Source organism: Meleagris gallopavo, chromosome 1 (assembly GCF_905368555.1).
Source record: "Meleagris gallopavo chromosome 1, MGAL_WU_HG_1.1, whole genome shotgun sequence".
NCBI lineage: Eukaryota > Metazoa > Chordata > Aves > Galliformes > Phasianidae > Meleagris > Meleagris gallopavo.
In genome coordinates, this window is record NC_139404.1 from 59,065,277 (window position 1) to 59,087,866 (window position 22,590).

The following is a 22,590-nucleotide window of genomic DNA, read 5'->3' on the forward strand; positions in this document are numbered from 1 at the left end:
TTCTGTGTCTGGACTGCTTGGGTATTTGGTGAACTGTGTCTGAGGGAGGTCTATTCTGTCTGCAGCCCAAGGAGAGAAAGAGGGTCCCAAGAGGACAGCTTGAAGGGAAAGGTGGCCCTGCATGCCCCTTCCTTTTCACTGCTGATCAGAAGGATAGCTAGGGAAGCTCGTTTCTCTTGGCAAAAGTTAGCCTTCATGGATATCCCCCCTTGCTCCTCCTACTCCTCTTGCAGAGGTTTCCAGCTGCTTTCATCAGGATTTGGGCATGTGGTTCGGTGCCTGTTGTTTTCAGGGGGAGGAGATCGATCTGTCAGCCTCTCATTGCACGCAATGGTTGCAGGGGATGAGCAAAGGGGGCACTGGAGGGTGGGAAGGCAATGATGTGCTCACACAAGCATTGTAAATCCTGCGCAGTGGGTCAGTGAGCGCCAGGAATGCCAGCAGGACATGGATCAACAGCACCCGGTGGGATTGTCTCATTCTCCATCAAGTGTTGGCCTTGAACCAGAGGTTGTTGTAAAAAAAAAAAAAAAAAAAAAAAAAAGTGGAAAGAAGTCATGATTCTTGCTGTGAAATCAGCAAGAGGAGGCTGTTGACAGAAATGAAAGTGGGATGGAGTCCACGGGGTTTCAGCTTCCCTTTCTGTAGTCTGGTGGAGGCTGATATTATTTACATCAGATGTGGCCTCGCAAAGTCAGTAAGAAAGGTCAGCAGGAAAGAAAAAAAAAAAAAAAGAAATTATATGAGGTAACTGACATGGTCAGATTTTAAAGTCAGCTTGTGTACAGTTGGGGGATGACTGAAGGGGGGAAGAGTTGAGATCCTGTCAAATACAGTCCCTGTTCTGCAGATGTTATTGCAAAGGTAGCCACAGGATCCCAAGCACACCCGTATCTGCACCTGGTCAAAGGCACTGGGTTGGACAGTGAGCCTTGCTCTGTGCAAGCAGGGAGAGCCTCTGGCGACCAGCAGTGCCACTGTGCATGCTGGATGCAGCTGCTGCTTCCAGCCTGCCCTTCTCATCCCAAGCAGATGAGAAGGCAGTGTGGTGACCTTAAGTTTTCAGTATTCCTGCCAGCACAGGAGCTGCCAACAGCGGTGTGCAGACTGTGCCAGCAAGGAACCAAAGCAGAGCACAGCCTGCTGACCTTGCAGGAAGGAGGGATCAGGCACAGCCCCTGCTAATAGGGTGAAAATTAAATTATTACATTTTGTCGTAATGGAGGGGGAAAAAAAAAAGACAAAAAGACATCTTGAAAAGCTTAGCTTAAAACAAACTTTTTTTTGTTAACCCTAACCATCTGTAACAACAGCAAAAAAAAGAGAAAAAGCATTTCTCAGTGAACAGTACGCTTTGATTCTGTTTTGGACATTCGCTAAATAACAAATGTTGAAAAAGAGTTAGATTCAACAACAGCTACGGTTTTCCCAGGGGTGGGATAGAAAGAGAAGGCTATTAAGATGCTGCTCCTTATCCTCCAGCCTGGCTTTTTGAAGACTGGCCATTGCAAGTCCACTTCTTTTCCCTGTGGAGCTCATAGATATGCAGTGTGGGGCTGGCAAAGTTACTTGCAGCTCTGGATTGCAAGATAGCCAAAGTGTTTCAATTGATGCAAACACTCCTCCTTTCTACAAGCATTTTAGAAATTGTATTGCTTCCTTCAGAAATAGATAGCATGCGTAACAGTGAAGCCTGTGTCATAAAAAGCTGAACCAGATTGGATCAGTTCTCTTTAGGAAAAGGTATTCCACTCAACAGTAAAAGCTGCTTCTGAACCATGGCAGAGCAAGTTGAGGGAACTCCATTTTATCGTGGATTTACAGCATCAGGAGGTAAAGGAAGAACAACAGATGTCATCTGCCTGGACTTGTGTGAAGTGTTTGACACCATCCCGCATGAGATCCTGGTTGTCAAATTAGAGAAAAGTGGATTTGATGGATGGATAAGGAATTGGCTGGGTGGTTGCACCCGGAGAGTTGTGGTTAACGGTTCAGTGTCCAAGTGGACACTGATGATGAGTGGCATTCCTCAGGGATCAGTGCTGGGACCAGTGTTCTTTAGCATCTTTGTAGGCAACATGGGCAGTGGGATTGAGTGCAAACTCAGCAAGTGCAACAAGACCAAGTGGAAGGTGCTGCATCTGGGTCAGGGCAATCCCAAGCACAACTACAAGTTGGGCAGAGTAAGAACAGCCCTGAGGAGAAGGATTTGACAGCATTGATCAATGACAGATTCAACATGAGCCAGCAGTATGTGCTTGCAGCCCAGAAGGCCAGTCATATCCTGGGTTGTATCAAAAGAAGTGTGACCAGCAGGTTGACGGAGGCAATTTTCCCCCTCTGCTCTCGTGAGACCCCACCTGAAGTACTGTGCCCAACTCTGGGGCCTCCAACACAATAAGGACATGGAGTCATTAGAGCAGGTCCAGAGGAGGGTCATGAAAATGATCGGAGGGCTGAAACACCTCCCCTACGAGGACAGGCTGAGAGAGTTGGGGCTTTTCAGCCTGGAGAAGAAAAGGCTTCAAGGGGCCTTATAGCAGCCTTTCAGTACCTGAAAGGGGCCTACAGGAAAGCTGGGGAGGGAACTTTTTTAAGGGCAGGTAGTGACAGGAGAAGGGGAAATGGCTTTAACCTGGAAGAGGGTAGATTTAGACTAGATATCAGGAAAAAATTCTTTACTATGAGAGTAGTGAGACACTGGAGCAAGTTCCCCAGCAAGGTTGTGGATGCCCCCTTACTGGAAACGTTCACAGCCAGGCTGAGTGGGGCTTTGAGAAACCTGGTCTAGAAGGAGGTGTCTGCTTATGGTAGGGGGGTTGGAACTGGATGATCTTAAAGGTCTCTTCCAACACAAACCATTCTATGAAACTGAATTCCCCTCTCATCAGAGCTCCTAGCTGATGCAATGTGAGGAGCTCCAATTAAGTGATGTTGCTCTCTGCTCCCTCTCCAGATTCTGTTAATTTGTGTAAAATACTGCAGGAGCTGGTCTGCTTCTTTAATCTGTATTTACATAAGGATGTAATAACCTCTGTTCCTCCTCTCTATGCCTCCTGGTCCCCATCTCTGAATTAAACATTTGAGGATAAATTGGGAAGCTCGTTTCATGCGATACCTGCAGCACTAAGACTGACCTTCAGGAGTTTTTTTTTCCCTTCAGTACTTTTCATAAGGAGGCCAAATCATTTAAACCAGCTGGAAGATCTCTTAGCAGCTACAGTTCTATAATCATTTCCCTCCCAGCTTATAAAACTGGCTTTCTCCAGTTTGCTGCCAGGCTTTTTCATTGCAGATTGAAAAAATAAAGGTCTCTGAGGACCATGGGCTTCTCAACTCTCCTAGAGATCGATTGGATCAATTTGCCTCTGTGTTTCGATGTCTGTGTCCTAATTCTGTAGACGGCCGCTGTGGCATGTTGTCAGGTGCCTGTTTGCAAAGGGACAGAATCCTGGATCTGATCAGGGGAGTAAAACAAGCATATTAGAGGTTAAAAGCAGCAAAAAATAGGGGAGAAGTGGGTAATGCTCTGTCATAGGTACCAGCGAAGCTGGCAGAACTTTTCTTTTTATTTGAGGCAAGCAGCCTATGGAGTAACACAGTGTGTGTGATTTCGTCAAGACTTTAAGCTCATGCAGATGATTTGTAGTGATTTCATAACACCAGTTTTATTAAGTTGCCTGAAGCACTCTATGTTCATCAGCACTTCACCTTGGCTCACTCCATCCATCTTGTAAAATCCTTAGTCAAAAGTGCCCTTTCCTCTCTTCTGCATGCTAGCCCTGAGCTATCAATTCAGGGAAACAAAGCTGAAGCAGATGAAATAGCTTTGCTCAAGTACTTGCACTTGGACGAGATTCTGCTCTCCAGAGGAGGCTTTGATGGGCAGCAGCTATGTAGGTGAACTCCACCCTGCTGCCTCTGCTCCTCAGGAAGTCCTGCAGCAAAAGAATCCTGCCCCGTGCACACTTATCAGGACAAACCCTGAAGTAAGGCTGGCACTTGTGTGTGCACCTCCTATGCTAGCCACTTCAGGAGGTTTGTGTGTTGGCCAAATTCCATAGAAACTGTTGTTTCTCAACAAGCTGAGATTGACAAATTAGGTTTGGTATGAAAGCTTATGTGCTTGCCAAAAAGGTGTGGCTGTCCTCTTGCGGGATGTGTGGCCCCTTTCCTTGTGGGAGATGGCAACGTGTTGGGCTCATTATTGCTATCCTTGGGCCTCTGGGGGAATGGTGTCCTCCTGGCATGGCTTTTTTCTGCCTCTGGCTGTTCTCAGAGAGCCCAGTGGCCTTAGGTGAGGATATTGCTATCTGGTGAACAAATTGAGACTGCTAAATCAGTAGATTTGTTCGGTATTATTGTTAATCTTGTTCTTCTCAGAGTAGCCTTTTTTCCTCCGGGTCTGAGGGCAAGAGTTATGCATAGTTAATTCAAGAATGTTTTTCTTCTCATACTGGTTAAAAGAACTTCAAAAGTAAACAAAGCAATGTAAAAAAGAAAAAAAAAAAGGAAAGAGTATTTTGGAATAAGTAAAGCATTACTATTTCATGAGACTTTTCCTACTGTGATATATTTTGTAAAAAGACCCCTATTCCTATGTGTTGATAATAGATGTAATTTGAAAGTTTTTAGAATGGCTTATAAGCAACAGCCTGTCTTGTCACTTCAATTTGAATTATGCTTTAAAATATTGCCTTTGTTTTTGCTCTACAGTTCAAATTTCTGTGATTTGTTTTTGTTTAGCTTATGGGTATGTTGGATGCTTTACTCGTTTAATTGCATTTTAACCACAAGATTATGTGTGATTGGCACTTGGAACGAGTCTTTGTTTCTCTGGGAATGGTTGTGGAATAGCAATTCTGATTGCTGCTTTACGGATATTATGTTTAATCAATAACTTAAATACAGAAATAATGGCAGCTTTCTGTCTTCAGTTGTGGCTGGCAATATTACTCACGCTTGCTGATACTTCTTTCTTAATTATTCAGTGAGGACCTATTTATTGTGCTTAATAATAGGTTCAAACATATGCACTGCAAATATCAAAGAGTAACAAGAAAAGAAAAAGAGGCAGTTAATGAAAATGTGTGTTTTCTGGGAGCAAATCTATGTGAGAATCTTGGTATCAGCTTTGTTATATCCTTATATATCCTGGGAGTTCTTTACCAGTGAATGTGGGAGTTCCAGTTGTCCTGTTTTAGCTGGAGCAGGCCTGATGCTGAGATGAAGAGTAGAGGATGTGCCTCCATTTTTCCATGGTGACTCTTGTGATAGCATTTGAGGATGAGTTTCTGGCTGTATCCTTGTTTGTGAGTAGCAGTTGTCCCAAGAGCAACTGGAGGCTGCTGCGACAGGACTCCAACCACTCTCCCGCCTCAGCACCCCATGCCCTTCCTGCTGGCCTCTTGTCCAAAACCTCCATCCCATCCCACTCCATCTCCACCAGCCAGGCAGGAAGCTGACATGATGGCAGCACCTACACCACAGCCTGCCTTGGCTTTTACTGGCTGCGTGTCCTCTTTAGCTGAGCACCATGACGAAGGCTCTCCTCCAACCTGTGTCATTTTGTCTGGACATAGGCACCATTTTTTATGAGATCCCACCACTAGTGTTTGTCTGTACAATCACAGACCACGAGAGTGAGGCATCTAGCATTTCTCTCGTGATGTGAGGCTTCTTCTCCTTGCCTGTGCCAGCCTGCTTTCTCCCACCAGAGTCCTGTCTGCCTGCACCCTCACCCCTCAGTGGCTGTACCTTAGTTTTTGGGCTCAGTCAGCCCCTCTGAGCCCAGGCTAAGCCACCCAGCAGGAGCTCCCCAGCCAGGTCCTGGCCCTTGTAAACACTGCCAGTGTCATGCCTTGTAGAGGCAAACATTGCTGTCTCCTTTTGGTTGGCTTTTTTGGGGTGGGTGTGATGCCAAAGTGGGCAACCCTTGGGCAGAACGGAGCTGTGTTGGACTGGGGGGCTATGACGGGACTTCTGTTACAAGATGTTCTTGTTAAAGTGATCTTGGCTGTGGCCTACCTGAGCTGCCCGGACATTGGTGACATCAGAGGCCATGAGCAAACTTCATTATACATTTTCACGCATTTGCCTCGAGCCAAACAGGCAACATATCTTCTCTCCTTAGGTTTCAGAGAAGGAGAAGCCATCAATTACATGGGAATGTTTGGTCATCCGTATAAATACACAGCTGAGTATTACTGAGTGTCAGCTCCAGTCCCATCCTATGAAAGTTTGATGTGGCTGGATATGCACTACAGGCTGTTGCAAACTCCCCAAGGCAGAAGCTGCTCATATTTTTGGCTAAGTGCAACATCCCGTAAGCTTTCTTGTGAGCAACTATGCAGGATCTTCCATGTGAGCCAAGTTTTTAAATATCAGAATTAAAGCCCACTTTCGAGGCAGTAGGAGACTACAAAATGGTGTAGTTTTCTCGCTGTTACTTATTTTTGGAAGTTGCCAGTGCAGTTCAAAGAGATTATCTTAGTGACTTACAGACGGCTGGGATATTTGTGGTCTCATTTTTCTGGCAGTAGATGAGACTGAGTTGCGGTCAGAATAGGATAAAATATAATTATTTTTTTCTAATTCTGCCAAGTTTCAGAATTATTCTTTTATTGATGTGCTTTTGGCTTTTACCGTTTATTATCTGTTTAGATGAGATAGAAAGAATGGCTTTGCAAAGGAAATCCATTTAAAGCAAGGCACTAATCTTTACTAGCTATTGCGGAGTTTAATTTGTACTTTTTACAAATGAACCGTATCAGAATAGAGCCATGAGTGTCTGTGATGAAAGAATGGGTCCATTTTTAATTTGAAGAATTTAAGGATTTGTGTGTAGATGATTGAGTGGAAAAGCGACAGAGATGAAAGTTGCTGGAAGTAGATTGTTCGGTATTTCATGCCAACAGTAATAACACAGGCACAATTTACTTACAGGGCTTCTGACAAAAACAGTCATTTGCTGCCAATTTTTGAATTGTTTTCTTTCAGATTCTTTCTGTGTTGCTGTATAACTTTGGCATTGAGTTGCATTTGATTGCGAACATCAAAAAGTTTCACTGAAAGGACACCATCTCTGAAGAATGTTATTTTTCTTCTTCTCTATATTGCTAACAGACTTGTGTCATTCATATTTAAAAAGAACAAGCTATTCTTGAGGCTGTTAAAAATAACAGACGGTTTCCTAACAAGAGAAGAGCGAGGAAGTTGTGTTTGGTTTTTTTTTTTTTACCATTTATTTTGTATTTAGAGATGGCTTGACATACTCGTGGATTACTTTATTTAATCTGACGGAAGCAAAGGGACACGCTAGATCAAAATGTCAGATTAGGAATTTTCCGGAAAGGAAATATCCTCTTCCTGAAGTATTCGTCAGTGACATCCAGAGAACTGTTCATAAGTTGCTGGTACATGGGTTTCATTTTGAAGGAAAAGTTTATGGAAAACATGCAGAGCTTCTGCTTGCAGATAGTGCAGCTGAATTTAGTGTGTCCTCCACTGATATCAGGTGACAGAAGGTCTGGATCCAAGCGTGGACCACCCCTTTCCATTCCATCATAGGCATCTGGGAGAGTTCTCAGTGTAAACGATTAGCTTATAATCTCTTGTAATTGACAGAGAATCTTCAGGGGAATCCATGCAGGCTTTATTGGTCTTCATCTAATAGCACGTAAAAGCAGATTTCCATCAATTGATTATTGGACATTCAGGCTGATGGACTCTTCAGAACACTCTCTGGTTTACCGTCCTGAAAATCTACAGTCTCTGCATGACCACAGCAGTGTGATAACTGCTCCTCTTTCCATCTTATCTCAGTATGAAGGACTCAAACTGCAGATATGTGTTTTTTTTCCACCCCCTTCTCCAACTAAGTGAAAAATGTGCATTTAAATTGAACTTGACAGGCAGTTGCTGGATTACAAGTAAATTGTGGAATTGTTAAAGAAATCTCAAAATAAATACGTTATGAAAGAAAACAACACTTTTCAGGCTATATTTAGAAGGGCGGTCAGGTTATTGTCTCCCCATATTTCTTTTCAAATTCTGCCCAAGTCTCATTCCAAAACAAAAGCTTTTACTTACAGGCTTACTTGATTTACCAGAAATGCTCACAAATAAAACATTATCTGCTTCTCAAAGCAGTGCAAAAATTTCCCGTTTGTGCTGACTCCAAATGATAATTTGAAAAATATAACTAATTTCAGCAAATGTACTTTAAAAAAACTAAAAATCAAGCATTCACCCTGATTGAGAGCAGACTCAGCTGTAAAACTTTGCTGTCTTCCCCTCCTTGCTCAAATTAAACTCTTCAGCTGTACCAGTGAGTTATTGACATTCCTTAAAGAGCTGCTTCAGGAGCTCTGAGGCTTGGGACCAGCTGAACTTTACCTACCCCTACACTTACAATCATTGTGTGTCACTTTGTTTAGGGCTGATGAGCAGATGAGGAGGTGCTGGGCATCTTCTCAGGGGGAGCACTTTGCAGTTCCTGGCACACATCTACCCCTGCCCAGGGCTGCTCACTGAGCCTCCATGCTCTGTGTTCTGGGGCTGGCTGCCTGCATGGTGTCTTCTGATTTTTATTTTTATTTTGTAAACATTTTTTCCTTCTTCTCTTATTTTTTTTCTGGCATTTCATTTGAAGCTGAGATAGCTTGCTGTAGTTAGCAGTAGTATATACAATTTGCTGCATCTTTCTCTGACAGACATTGATTTCTGTGCCCTTTCTCTACTGTGTTTTACTGGTGGAAAGGGTTTGTTCCTTCTCTTCTGCTCTGTTGAAGCCTTTTGTTTTAATTTTTTTATTAGGACTTACTGGGATCCCAGACAAAGACAGTAGCAAGAAGCAAGAGCCTTAGTTCCCTAATTGCACATACACAATTTCAAGCCACCAGGGTTCCTTCTGTAGCTCAGCAGACTACTTGGACCAAAGTTTGTGTTTATTGACATGAAATGCTTTATGGAGAGCATCAAAGCAATGCAGCAGGCCTCCACATCTTTTATGGTTTGTTTGTAAATGTTTACTAGGACACTTGCTTCCCAGGGACGCCTCCATAATTTCCACTCGCAGTAATGGAGACTCATGCATGACTGGAGGATAATCTTCTCCTTTTTCCCATTAAAGGCATTTTTTTTGTGATTAGGGATCCTGTTTTAGCTACCTCGCAGCCCACACACCCATGACAGCACACAGTGGGTCTGCATGCAGCTCCTTTACCAAGCCCATGAGCCCTGCTCTTGTGCTGTGCTGTGTTTTGGGGTAGCCTGTATTCACAAGCTGCCAGCTTTCTGCAGAGACACAGAGGCAGCAGTTGTTCTGCAGGAGTCCTGGCTGTCCTCTGTGTTTTCAGGCCATCTGCTCGTGCTAGGTTGGTTAGCTGAAAGCACAGCTGCTTCCTGAAGCAGTGCTGCACTGGGGAGACGGGCTGCTCCCGCTGCTCATGTCACGGCTCAGATCCTCAGTGCTCACTGGGGACACAACAAATTGAGTGGCAGCAGGTTCCTGGATACTGCCACTGGGTCTCTTACAAAAGCAGAGGTCTGAGTGTCTCCCTATATCTCTGTCCTTCTCTTCCTTTCTCTTCAATTCTGGCTCCTCACAGAATCATGGAGTCATTTGAGTTGGAAGGGATGCTTAAAAGCCATCTGGTCCAACTCACCTACGATGAACAGGGACACCCACAGCTAGATCCGGTTGCTCAGAGCCCCGTCCAAGGTGACCTTGAGTGTTTCCAAGGACGGGGTGCCACCACCACTGGCAAGCTGTGCCAGTGCCTCACCACCCTGACTGTAAAAACTTCTTCCTTATATCCAGTTAAAATCTTCCCTCTTTTAGTTTGAAACCCCTTGTCCTATCACCACAGACCCTGCTAAAGAGTTCGTCCCTTTTTTTCTTATAGATCCCTTTAGATACTGAAAGCTTCTCTCAGATCTCTCTGGACCTTCTTTTCTCCAGGCTGAGCAGTCCTCTTTCTGTAGTCTTTCCTCCTCATGCCTCCTTTGCCTTCTTTCTTCTTTATCCCCTCTCGTCTTTTTAATACTCAACTGCCGCCTCTTACTCATCTACATACATTCAGTTCTCTACATCCAAGCAGGTTGTCTCCTCCAGGCTGGGCACAGGCAGTGCCAGAGAGATGCTTGAATATCAATTGCTTTGCAGGAGCAATTGCAAGGAGAGTGATGCTGTTCCTGCTGAGTTGTGTTAAAATCACAGGACCATTAAGGTAACCCCAGCCCATCCCGATCATGCCCACCGACCATATCCTTCAGTGCCACATTCACATGGTTCTCCAACACTTGCAGGGATAGTGACTCTACCACCTCCCTGGGCAGCCTGTTACAATGCATCATTACTCTTCTGGGAGAAGAAATGTTTCCTAACATCCAACCTGAACCTCCCCTGGTGTAACTTAAGGCTGTTACCTCTCATCCTATCTCTGTTATCTAGGAGAACAGGCTGGCCCCCACCTTGCTACAGCCTCCTTTCAGGTCATTGTAGGGAGCAACAAGGTCTCCTTTGAGCCTCCTAGGGCTAGAGAACCGGGGGAACTGATACAAGTTTCTATCTCTCCTAAGCAATGCAGATAGAGTTTTTTTTCCCCCCTAGTGGCTTGTCATGTTCCCAGAAGCAGAGTGAGTTGTTGCTGAAAGCAACAGCAGGCACATCTCTGCAGTTCCTCTTGCTAAATGACAAGACCCTGCTCCAAAGTACACAACCACAGAAATTTTCTCAACAAAATGGTTGCATGATTTGTCGATATGGGCAAAGCAATGATTTTTCTTTCTAATTGCTCTTTCAGAAATGGTCTGTTTTACCTGAGACCTTCAGGGAGGAAAATAAATTCAGCTTGACACAAACGCCTGGAATGGAAAACTTTCAGCCTGAATGAATAAAGCTTGTCAAAAGAACAAGCAGAAGAAAAATAGAGGTTTGTAGCTAAGCACATGGAGCAGCTAAAGCCTAGATTCTGTTGTCAGTGCTGCTTCTAATGCAGTTACATGAATACCTCTATACTGGACTTTAGCTGGCCTAGGATGGGGGATATGGCATCTAGTGGTGGATTTCAGGGCTTTGTGTGTGAGACAGAGAGGAATTAAAATGGCCGAAATCAATGAAAGTTTTAAATGGCAGGCATAGTGCTTTGGTTTCCTGAGATCTGGTGGAAGGTGGTTGTGCTTTGGTGAGGTCTTATTTTTCATGCTAGCCTTGCTCCACCTTGTCTCCTTGTCGCGTCAGTGGAATGTCTGGTATGAGGGGAAGTCCTTTTTCATCTTGGTTACATCTTTGATCAGTTAAGGTTGTTTTGCAATCTTCTTCTTTTTTTTTTTTCTCTCCCTATACCACTACTATGCCTTTCCCTCTCCCTTTCCCTCGTTCTCCTAGTTTTTTCCCTCCATTTTCACCCTAAAAAGAAAGAGGTACATTAGCATAATAACAGAAAAAAAGGCCACAAGTGGGGCCACCTCCTCAGCTATATTATGCCAATGTGGTTGTGCCCTGCTCTGTTTTGCTCTGGTTGTCAAATAAAGGGCAAGAACTTCAAACTTATGTTCATAACTGAAAACTTACTTGAAGTGTATATTCCATTATCAGTGCAAATGAGTTAAAGCAGTTGTGACTTTCATAAAATCTCTCCATGGCATTTAAAGTCTGTAAAACTGCTTCTGTTTGTGTGTGTTTATGCATCTGGGTCTGCGTGGGTAGTAGTGGTTGGGGTTTAAGGCTCTCCAGAGAGATAAGGAGCAGGGATACTGCACATACACTGCAGGGAATGTTGAGACTTCTCATAAAAAGGGAAGCAGAAGTTCTTTTCTTTCTTCTCACTTGCAAAAGTTGTAGTTGTGACTGATATTTTATTTCTCTGCATTGACAGGTATTTTAAGGAAGTGAAAAATCCAGACATGTTTAAAATAGATTGTTTTTTTCTTTTTCGTTTGTATTTTTTATTCCATGACAGATTTGCACTCTCGTTTTCTGACTGGACTATCACATGTAGTTGCCCTTTGATGGTCCTCCCAAAGGAGAAATACAGGCCAAGCTAAGCTGAAAAGCTCCTTGCGTAACCTAAGATGTGGCTGGCTGGGCAGACTGGAATGAATCACAGAATCATAGAATCACAAGGTTGGAAACGACCTATAAGATCATCTAGTCCAACTGTCTTCTCACTACCACTGCTACCACACTACTAAACCATATCTCACAGCTCCTCATCCAGACGCGTCTTGAACACTGCCAGGGACGGTGACTCCACGATCTCTCTGGGCAGGCCATTCCAGTGCCTGACCACTCTCTGAGAGAAAAAGTTTTTCCTCATGTCTAACCTAAACCTCCTCACCTCCTCTGATACAACTTGCGGCCATTTCCCCGGGTCCTGTCCATTGCCTGGGAGAAGAGGCCAAACCTCTCTTCACCACAACCTCCTGTCAGGAAGTTGTAGAGTGCAGTGTGGTCTCCTCTGAGCCTCCTCTTCTCCAGACTAAACAATCCAGCTCCCTCAGCCACTCCTCATAAGACTTGTGCTCCAGACTCCTCACCAGTTTCGTTGCCCTTCTCTGGACCCGCTCCAGGGCCTCAATGTCTTTCCTGTAGTGAGGGGCCCAAAACTGAACACAATACTTGAGGTGCGGCCTCACCACTGCTGAGTAGAGGGGGATGATCACCTCCCTGCTCCTGCTGGCCACACTATTTCTAATGCAGGCCAGGATGCCATTGGCCCTCTTGGCCACCCGGGCACACTGTCGGCTCATGTTCAGCTGAGCATCAACCAATACCCCAGGTCTTTTTCTTCTTCACAATCATCTAGCCACTCAGCCCCAAGCCTATAACGTTGCTTGGGGTTATTGTGGCCAAAGTGCAGGTCCCGACACTTGGCCTTGTTGAACCTCATCCCATTCATCTCAGCCCAGCGATCCAACTTATCTAGATCCCTCTATAGGGCCTCCCTACCCTCAGGCAGATCCACACCACCTCCCAACTTGGTGTCATCTGCAAACTTACTGAGGGTGCACTCAATCCCCTCATCTAGGTCATCAATAAATATATTAATCAAGATGGGTCCCAGTACTGACCCCTGTGGGACACCACTCGTAACGGGTCACCAGCTGGACTTAACTCCATTAACCACTACCCGTTGGGCACGGCCCTCTAGCCAGTTCCTTATCCAAAGAAGCGTATACCTGCCCGTCCAGACCACGGGCAGCCAGTTTCCCCAGAAGAAGCCTGTGAGAGACCGTGTCAAAGGCTTTGCTGAAGTCTAGGTAGACTACATCAACAGCCCTTCCCTCGTCCACCAGACTGGTCACCCAGTCATAGAAGGAGATGAGGTTGGTCAAGCAAGACCTGCCCTTCATGAACCCATGCTGGCTGGGCCTGATCCCCTGGACACTACGCACGTGCCGTGTGCGATCTCACCCAAGATGATTTGCTCCATTACTTTCCCCGGTATCAAGGTCAGGCTAACAGGCCTATAGTTCTCCGGATCCTTCTTATGGTCCTTATTGAAGACGGGAGTCACATCAGCAAGCCTCCAAGTCATCTCTAAGTAGAAATGGTAAAGACAGACAGAATCTGAATCCTCTAAAACTTCTGCCATGTCAGAAGAGGAATCTGTCGTACTGACTAAATGTGAATCTACCAATGATCTGAAGCTTCAGCATTCACTTAAAGCAACCCTTTCTGCGTTGAAAAATGCCTTGATTATTATCTTGCTCTTATCATCAGGAATTAAGATTAAGATAGCAGCCTTGCTTTTATACTTATCCTTCAAACGTCTTCCCTAACACGAAGGTTCCCAAAGTGTTGGTTCAAAATGCTGTTGGTTGCTGTGAGTTAGATCTGCTTCCTGGGAAGAATGTAGGTGAGAGCAACAATCTTCTCACAGCTGAGGGACCTGCCCAAAACAAGCTCTCGGAATACCATAGCCTGTTCTACTGTGTCATTATCTTCGTCTTTTAGATGTCCCCAGTGGGGAGCATCCATCTGACGTCCAATTGTTCGCTTCTTTTCCTTGAGAAAGCTTTCAAAGAGAACACAAGAGTAAGTTGTTTTACACTGACGCTGAGTCAGCTACACTGTGGGATAAATGTGTTGCTGATAGCGGTTTGTGATATCTCCGTGTCGCAGCAATTAGCTGCAGCTGAGAAGCTGTCCCACTCTTGTCTGTAAACTCTGGATGCCTTCAACAGTGAAGGCAAATTAAAAAGCTGTCTGCTTCTTAGCAAAGTTTGTTTTGATTAACACGAGGTCCATCTGGTACCAGGAAAGTTTACATTCCTGTAAACTGCACGGTATTGAGTTTTACTAGGCCACCTACTCTGCTGTCTTCAATTATGAGCTCTCCGAGTGCTCTGATGATGTAATTGGTTTCAGGATGAGCTGTGCTTTTCAGGAAGCCGGAGCTGCCAGAGAGCTGTCTTGGCCTTTGTTCAAACTGAGCAAAAGAGGTTCCTGCGTTATTAAGCGCTTTTTGGATTTACTGTTTGTTGTGATTCTACTTGCTTTAGGGAGTGTTCCTGAAAGGCTTTTAAAAGATAGCAAGTAGCCAATTACATGCTGTTCTGCTTTGCGGGAAAGCTGGCACAAAGCAAGGGTAGAACCTCTGTCCAAGCATGCTTGTTTCTCGCTATTCAGTAAACCCGATGGTATGAATTTCCTGCTCTAACTTCATCTTTTCATCATGAATATCTGAGAGACCCGCATCTTGAAATGTTCACCTTGTTTTATGTTCTGGAGGTAGTATTTTGCTGCATGGGGCTACCATCCATACAGTTTTCCTACATATGTCCCACTCCTGCTCTCATGTGGAAATGTGTGTGTATTTTGGCATCAGGAACCACGTTACAATGGTTGGGTGGAGCAGGTGATAGGGAGTGGCTCCCATTAACAGTGGGATATTTGGCAGTCTTGTGTGGTGTGCAAATGCACAGAAATCTGACCTGTAAATGACTTTATTCAAGGCAGCTATTATAAACAGGTATAAAACAGTTAAGCTTTTGTAATAGTGATTTCTTTGATTGTCCTACTTAAGGGCAAAATCAAGAGCTTTGGCTGATCCTAAGGCTGTCTGAGCAAAGCTCAGTATGATTTGCAGCTTGCAAACACATCTAGATTTCACATGCCTATGTTGCACATTTTCTGTGTTGCTAACATTTAGCAAACTTCCAGGTGTCATTGGAATTCATTTGATTTTAATGCACAAATGTGTATTTTTCTTCACTCACACCAGACGTGAGATGTTTTCCTAGTTAACTTTCCTGAATCAAAAAGTAGGCTCCGTAAGTGTAGAACCACTGAATCATGAAGATTGGAAAAGACCTCTAAGATCATCTATCTAACTGCCAATCCATCTGCACGATGCCTACCGACTGTGTTCCTCAGTGCTACGTCCACATGTTTCTTGGACACCTCCAGGGTTGGTGAGTCCACCGCCTCCATGGGCATCCTGTTCCAATGCATCATCAGCATTCTTTTAGAGGAGAAATTTGTCCTAATACCCAACTTGAAGATTGGATAAGGTGCTCTGGAAAGCCACGTGAATTTTGTAGAACACTGATTAATTGGGGGAACTCATATGTTTATGTCACTTGTGCAAGTTTGATTTAATGGGCAGACAGCCCATGGGATACCAAACTCTGAACAGTGTTCTCTGTCATGGTTTCCAGGTAGACTTCAGGATGGCAGCTTTCTGAAAATGAACTTTTTGCTTCTTGGTTGGACTGTTACGGAAAGAATCATTTTATAATCAAAGCAGTAAAAAGATTTGGAGGATGGATAAAAAAGTTCTGGATTCTCTGAACTCTCTTCCTTCACCCATTTCTCCTTCTCCTTTACTTTCACTCTGCTTCCTACTGTCTTGCAGTTCATTGGTTCTTCAGTGCAGCGTGGTGATTTGCAGATAGTGTCTATGTAAAGATTTCTTCTTATTTTCTTTCTTCTTGGCATTATTGCTCCACAAACACAAATGGTGAGAAGACTCAAGATTTTCTGAAGGCCTGTTTTGAAAGCCTGGTAGTGGCCAGAGTTACCACAGGATCTCCCTTTAATTCTGTAGAGCGCTTCAGATTTGTAGATAAACTTTGACTTGTAGATAAACTCATGCCTTGAAACTGTTTGGTAGCTTGTGTGGTGTTATACTTGCTGCTAGGAAGGTGTGAGTTTCAGGCATCATTTTAGTTATTCACAGGCAGACAAAAAGGTCAGGCTGAATGGAGCTCTGAGCACCCTGATCTAGCTGTGGGTGTCCCTGTTCACTGCAGGAGAGTTGGACCAGATGGCCTTTATGGGTCCCTTCCACTCAAACGATTCTGTGATTCTGTGAGAACCAAGATATGAAGAGTTGACCATTGCTGCACTGTACTGCCAAAGATGAAAGAGCAAACAGGGAAATGTTATCTTAAGTATCAGATCCCTGCCCTGCATGTGCAAAGAGGTGGGGTCTGCGTGCTCCCTGCAGCTTGCCTGGATGTGGGTGGTGAGCATGTGGCCCGGAGGTGATGGCAGCTTTGCCAGTTTTAAGTCGCTGGTGTGAGGTGATATGGTTTCTTGAGGACAAAGTTGGCAAACTTCTTAACACCGATAAAAGTATTCCTCTGTCTCTAACTGGAGTGTCAGAAAAAGGAAGCTGAACTGATCTGGCTGCTCTTTTTTCAGAATAATTCCACCTAAAGCAAATATTTGTAGTGGAAAATCTCTGCCCAAAGTGTTACAGCTAGTTAAACTTCAAGCAAGTGAAAACAGGTTCTTCATAATGAAAACCGTCAGGCCATGTGATTAATAGAGTCTCACCTCCCTCCACCTATAAAAAAATACAAACAAAATGCAACCTAACACTTCTATTCTTGCTGCAAATCACAAGGGGGTTACACTTCATAAAGAGTTCCAATGGGGAACAAAAGACCAGGATTTGATCCAAATGCTATTAAAGTCACTGAGAGCCATTCCCTTCGGCTGTGGTGGGTTTTGGAGCAGGGCCATGGTGAACACTTGAAGGCCAGCCTGACCTTTCACAGAGAGGGAAAGCAGGAGACATAGTTTCATCTCACTTGTACTTACTGGAGCCTGATTAAAATCAGAGTTAGCTCAAAAAACTTCGCACTTCGCAGAGTTCAGCCCTTGAAGACTCATCTGACATTTAAGTCAGATTCTGTGCTTAAATGTCAACATTTCTAAATTTCTAAAAATTTTTTCTAAAAAATTTCTAAGATGCAAAGTCATTTGACTTTCTTTACAGTGTGTGGTTTCGTTACTAGTTTTAGGCGTGATACTTAGGGAAAGTTTTCTGAAGATTGGTTATTTTCTAGAAGGCACCCACATGTCCTTCTGGGTGTTAAATGCCTACTGTTTCTTGCTGGCTTTGTCGCTATTGCTTTTGTCTGTAATGCAGTTTTTTTTCTCCATCCTTCCGCGGTGACCAGGATTGCAAGCTTCCTACTATAGAATATTTGAACAAAAAGCTAGATATTAAAGACTCCTACCAGCATTAGGAAGTGCTGTAGTCTTGTTTTTTGTTTTTTTTCTTCTGAGATTTGAAGGGTGGAAGCAGTCAGATGATAAATTGTGCTGAGGAATTTGGGAAGCAAATAAGATGCAGTTTATGTGCTAGATGTTTGCGGGAAAAATGTATGATGCTGTCATGCTTGGAAAACTAACCTGTGTGCAGGTGTTGATTCATTCTGTAATTTCTGTAAATCATTTAAATAGAGTATCCTGGTACTGATTTGTTACACAGAAGAACCAGAAAATGTTTTGGCTTTGAATTTATTTTGTTTACTTCTTATTTATAACTTCTTAAAATTATCTGTTGGATTTCCAATAGTTTTCTAGTTCCTCTCTGCTTAAAATATTCGTATCTCTTCTGTATTTCTTTCTGTTTCTCAGTGCTTTATTATAGTGACAAAAACTCTATCAAGTTCTGTAGAAATGGAATTCTCATTGAATTAATGTCTTAGGGATGGCACCATTTGTTACATTACGAAGGCTCCCTGGAATTGGACAAGTGCTTCTTCCCTACAGTAAAATAAATATGTAGCTTAGGCTCCAGATAGAGTTTAATTTTATTCATTGAGAAACAGAAAGGCTTTCATGAGCACTCCTAGGACAATAAACCACCTGTGTGTTTGTTTCTGCGCAGTTAATTATCATAACACCTTGTCAGTAGACTTGTCAGTAATGAAATGAGTGTGCAGAATACCCTTAAAATACAAAAACTTATTCTAAGTTCAGCTCTGCTGGACAGTTTTTCCCATCTCTAGAGACTGAACAGGGAGCTGGGAGCAAGGAGGTTTTGCATTTTAATTGTAGCCTGAAATTGAAGTGTTGTGTTGATAGATTACTCAGGGAGACTGAACACAGCAGGCACAGTGTGACACATGGGTTTTTCTGGGGATTAAGGAGTTAACCGATGATTTAAAAACAAATGAACATACAGGAAAAAAAAGCAAAAAAACTCCACAGATTTTGTGGGGGAAACTTCAATGTCTTAGAGCATGTATTATTTCAAGTAATTTCTGTTTTACAAGTGTAATTCTAACCTCAAAAGGGCTTTGAAGAATAGAAGGGGTCTCATTGTTACAGCAAGGTATTTGAGGGTGGTTAAAATAAAGCATAACTTTCTTCCAGTCTGAAAAATAAGTTACTGTTTCAGAGTATTTAAAAATTATTTGTTTCCTTATATTTCAGCTACCTGACTGCAAATAACAATGAGAATTTCTTGTATACTGCAAGACCTTTTTTGAAGAGAGCTGCTCTGGTAATAAGCTATGTAAGTACGAATGGACTTGACCATGTGTTTCTGTTTGTGACAAGAACGAGCATTGTGTGGTAGTATCCCAAAAGAGTCAGAAAGCTGAGGTGGTGGATGTTAAGCAAAGTTAGTGTTGGAAAATGGTCCAGAAAACTTCAGCTGGGCACAAACAAAACTGTTGTTGTGTTTTTGGTTCAGATTTTCTTTTAATTTATAGTGGTTGCCATTACAACTACATAATCATCTATAAGCCTTTCCTGCCCTAAATACAGGGAAATTGGTGGTGCTGGGCTGAGTGGAAAGTCATGACTTTTATGGCGTGCTTTAGTTTCATAGCAGGGCTTGGTCGGTTGCCAGAACAGCTCTGTCTGCAAATACCTTGTTCTTGGTGTGCTCCAAGCAGCACTTGACGTGTTGCTGGGGAGAAACCCACCACCACCACCATGTGGATCTGCTGGGTGTACAATTCCTTCGTGAGGAGCCAAATCCCCCTGCCTGTCCTGCAGTGACAAGTGGTTCCCAGAGAGGTGGTGAAATGCCAAACCACAGAAGTCCTTCCGAAGATTGGGATTACACAGCATGAAAAATATAGGTGGAGTTTGTCCTTAGACCGGTGCCAGCATGAGTGAATAATAATAGCTTTTAAGATATGAGCCCTGTATTTTCCTCTGTATTTAGTTAGAGGTCAGTGGCTAACCTCCACTGAGACGGAGCCACAACAGGGTGATGAATTTGTCCTTTGAAATTCTGCCTTTGTTGTGGGAAGCTGTGATAAGCTGGTTCCTCTGAATAGTGCACATGTGATCAGGGGCGTGGAGGACCAGGCAATATGCTGAGAGCTGCCACATTCAACATATGCATATTCATAGCCTTCTAGCTGATGCCCAGAAGATTAGTGCTCTTCCCTTACACTGCGAGTTTTTGTGCTGCTGGGCTCCATGCACACCACAGCATGTGGTGTGCATGGATGTGGTGGCTGCTGGGCTGGAAATCTGGGGCAATGAGGCTGGGGATTGCACTGGACTGGGAAGCCAGAGTGGGCTCGACTGTCTTAGACAGAAACATCTTGCCCCTCAGTCATGCAGGCTCTGGACAACTCTTCCCTGCCTAGCAGGCTCAGATGCTCAGGAAGGTGAACGTAACTCAGAGCTAAATTCTGCCACCTGCACAGGATGAGAAAATTGAATTTTGCCTAAACAGCTGAGCTGAGTGTCTTCTGAGTACAGCATAGAGCCAAGAGAACTATCAAAACAAATATTTAGCAGCACATTACTAACCTAGATGTTCTTCTTTGAAGGTGATTCTCATTTTGTATTTCCGTCTCTGGATAATGGGAGGATCCATGCCAATGTTTTCAGAACAGGACAATCCAGCTTCATTTTCACCCTATTTGCTGACGAGGTACAACAAAATTAATCAAACAAAAGTTTGCAAAACTGTAATCATGACATTATTTTTTCTTTGCACTAAAATATATTACAGATGGTAAATGAGAAGACTTGTTTTGTTGCCTTAATTGCTTCTCCTTATTGCTCTGTCTAAAATAGAAAACAATCAGAACCCCAAAACACGCTCTAGTTCCTGTGGAATTATGTTGCATCCTTTCTTACTGAAAGCTCTGGGCTTGTTTTTATGCAAAGCCCAAAATGAGTCGTTTAAGTGTCTGAGCATGGGATTGTGAAGCCCAGTGACTGAGGCTTCAGCATTCAAACTGGCTGCTCCCTAGATACGGGATGTAAATGTTCAGTTTTGGCGTCAACTGAAGTTTATACGTGGAGGGGCATGACCACGCCTGTTGGTGAAATATGAGTGGCTGATCAGGACTGTGAAAGTGGAAACCAGGATCCTACTGGCATAGAGTACTATTCTTCTAGTGCACATTTTTAGCTTCAGCAGGATGGGCTGCTGTGGGTATTAAAAACGTGTGTTAAGAAACTTCTGTTATTTTATTTCTGTTTTTCAAATGATACATAAATACTTAAACATAAATATTATACTTAATTATTATACTTAAACATATACTTAAAGGCAAAAATGACCTTTTCTTTGCCTGGGACCTGGCGTATTGTTAGTTTAAGGTGCAGCATCCGTCTGGCTCTGCTGGACCTGACCATCAGGCCAGTGGCTGCTGTGATGTGGCTCTTCCTTCTAGACCTAGCCAGACCAGTGCTCCAAGAAGATACTAGGAAGTTGACTTCCTCTTAAGACAGGACCACATGCATAAATTGCTTGTTCTGGTTTGCTACTAAACAGGGGAAAGATGCTTTGGAGGCTTCTGGAGGAAATTCCTGATGTCCCACATGAAATGGGAGTGGTCCTCCAGTGTCATTTTCTGACCTCAGTGGCTCTTAATTCCAGCAGCAGAATTTCAGCTGAGCCACCAGTTAAGATCAAGAAATTCTTATTCAACATCTGCTGCAGAGTCAGGCTGGATCTCATTTGGGAGACCTTTATGATAATGTGACAACAGCTCCTATTACCATCAAGGCTAAAAGTGCTTCCAGGAGGCATGTTGTCTGATTTGGAAAGCTCTGATCTGTTCACAGTATTTCTGGCAGGGTCATTAATACCAGACTGAGCAGCACAGCATGAAGGATTTGGTGTTGTCCCTTTTTGATATGTTTCTGCTAAGGTGGGGGTCATAACGTCCTAAGTGATCCTGGGCTGATTCCAATTACTTATTTTGTGCTGCAGATGTCTTTTATGTACTTGTCTCTTTTCATCTTATAATGACAGGAGAAGGTTTTTAAATCCCAAAGCTAAGCTTCTGGGGGTATAAAACAATGCCTATTTTTGCCACCTGTGCTGTGGATTTTTTTGACAGCTTCTTGAGGGACTATGAGAGGGCTGCTGGCTGAGCTTCTCCCTGGCCTCACGTGCAGTCCAGCAACACCTGTCTGCTCCACACATCATGAAAAGTCATGACAGAAGCTCTTCCAAGGGAAGACTGTTACTGTTTCTCTGAAGGGATTCTAAAACCTTGCAGTTAGCCTGGATATTCCATATTTGCTGAGGTTGATGCTAACTCTCATTTTAGCCAATTTACTCAGAGGCCTATGCTTTCCATGCAGAAAGCTCATTCCTTTAGCAAGGCCAACTGGGCAGCTGTTCTATGGCTTTCTAATTTTCTCTGCTGAAATAGTACCAACCCCTAAAGTCTGGATAGTACTATAGGGTATGTTTTTGGACAGCAAGGGTGGCAAATTTTTTGCAAAGCAGGTGGAAGTGGGGCTTTCAAGACCAGTCAGAATGAGTGAGTACTCAGGATCCAGGTAGCTGTTGGTATGCATGGTCACCTGGCCAGCTGGTGGTTGTCCTGACACATAGGAGAGATTTTTGTTATGGTCCAGCGTTGGAGAAGCTGCTGAGCAGTTCATGCTCCTGTTGTGGACACCTGAAGCAGCAGCTTATGAGAAGCTAGTGTGAGAAGCTTACGTGAAGTAAGTTTTGAAGGCAGACATTAGTTTCTATTTGAAAGCAAAAGTCTTTATTTGCTCTGAACTGGAAATGTGGTTACTGTGCATGCCTTGCCAGGGTAAATGTTATGGTATTCAGCAGGTTAGTTATTTTAAGACTTTGCCAAATCTGTGGAGCTAGGAGGAAGGCTGATATCAACAAATGGATTAAAAAATGGGAAAAAAAAACACCCAAGTAGTTTAGAAATATGTGGCAGTCATTGTGAAATGCATGAAATTAGATCTGGAGTTGAGGACTTGCCTGACATAAGATGAACCCAAAGGAATATTGTTAACTCTTGCAAGCCTTCTGTGTCAGCTATTTTGCTGTGCAGATGGATTTGTCCGAAGACTGCCAGGGGTTATTGGAGGGTGGCAAAGATTAG

General features: G+C 43.6%; 1 protein-coding gene across 3 annotated transcripts in view; it reads left to right on the forward strand.

Moving 5' to 3' along the window:
• TMTC1 (transmembrane O-mannosyltransferase targeting cadherins 1) overlaps positions 1-22,590 on the forward strand; it is a 152,636-nt gene that overhangs the window by 42,822 nt on the left and 87,224 nt on the right. For all 3 annotated transcript variants that reach the window (XM_085229557.1, XM_085229560.1, XM_085229566.1), the window contains 2 exons: positions 18,686-18,767; positions 20,047-20,150. In XM_085229557.1, the coding sequence (XP_085085683.1) occupies positions 18,686-18,767; positions 20,047-20,150 (186 nt within the window). The remainder of the gene's footprint in view (positions 1-18,685; positions 18,768-20,046; positions 20,151-22,590) is intronic.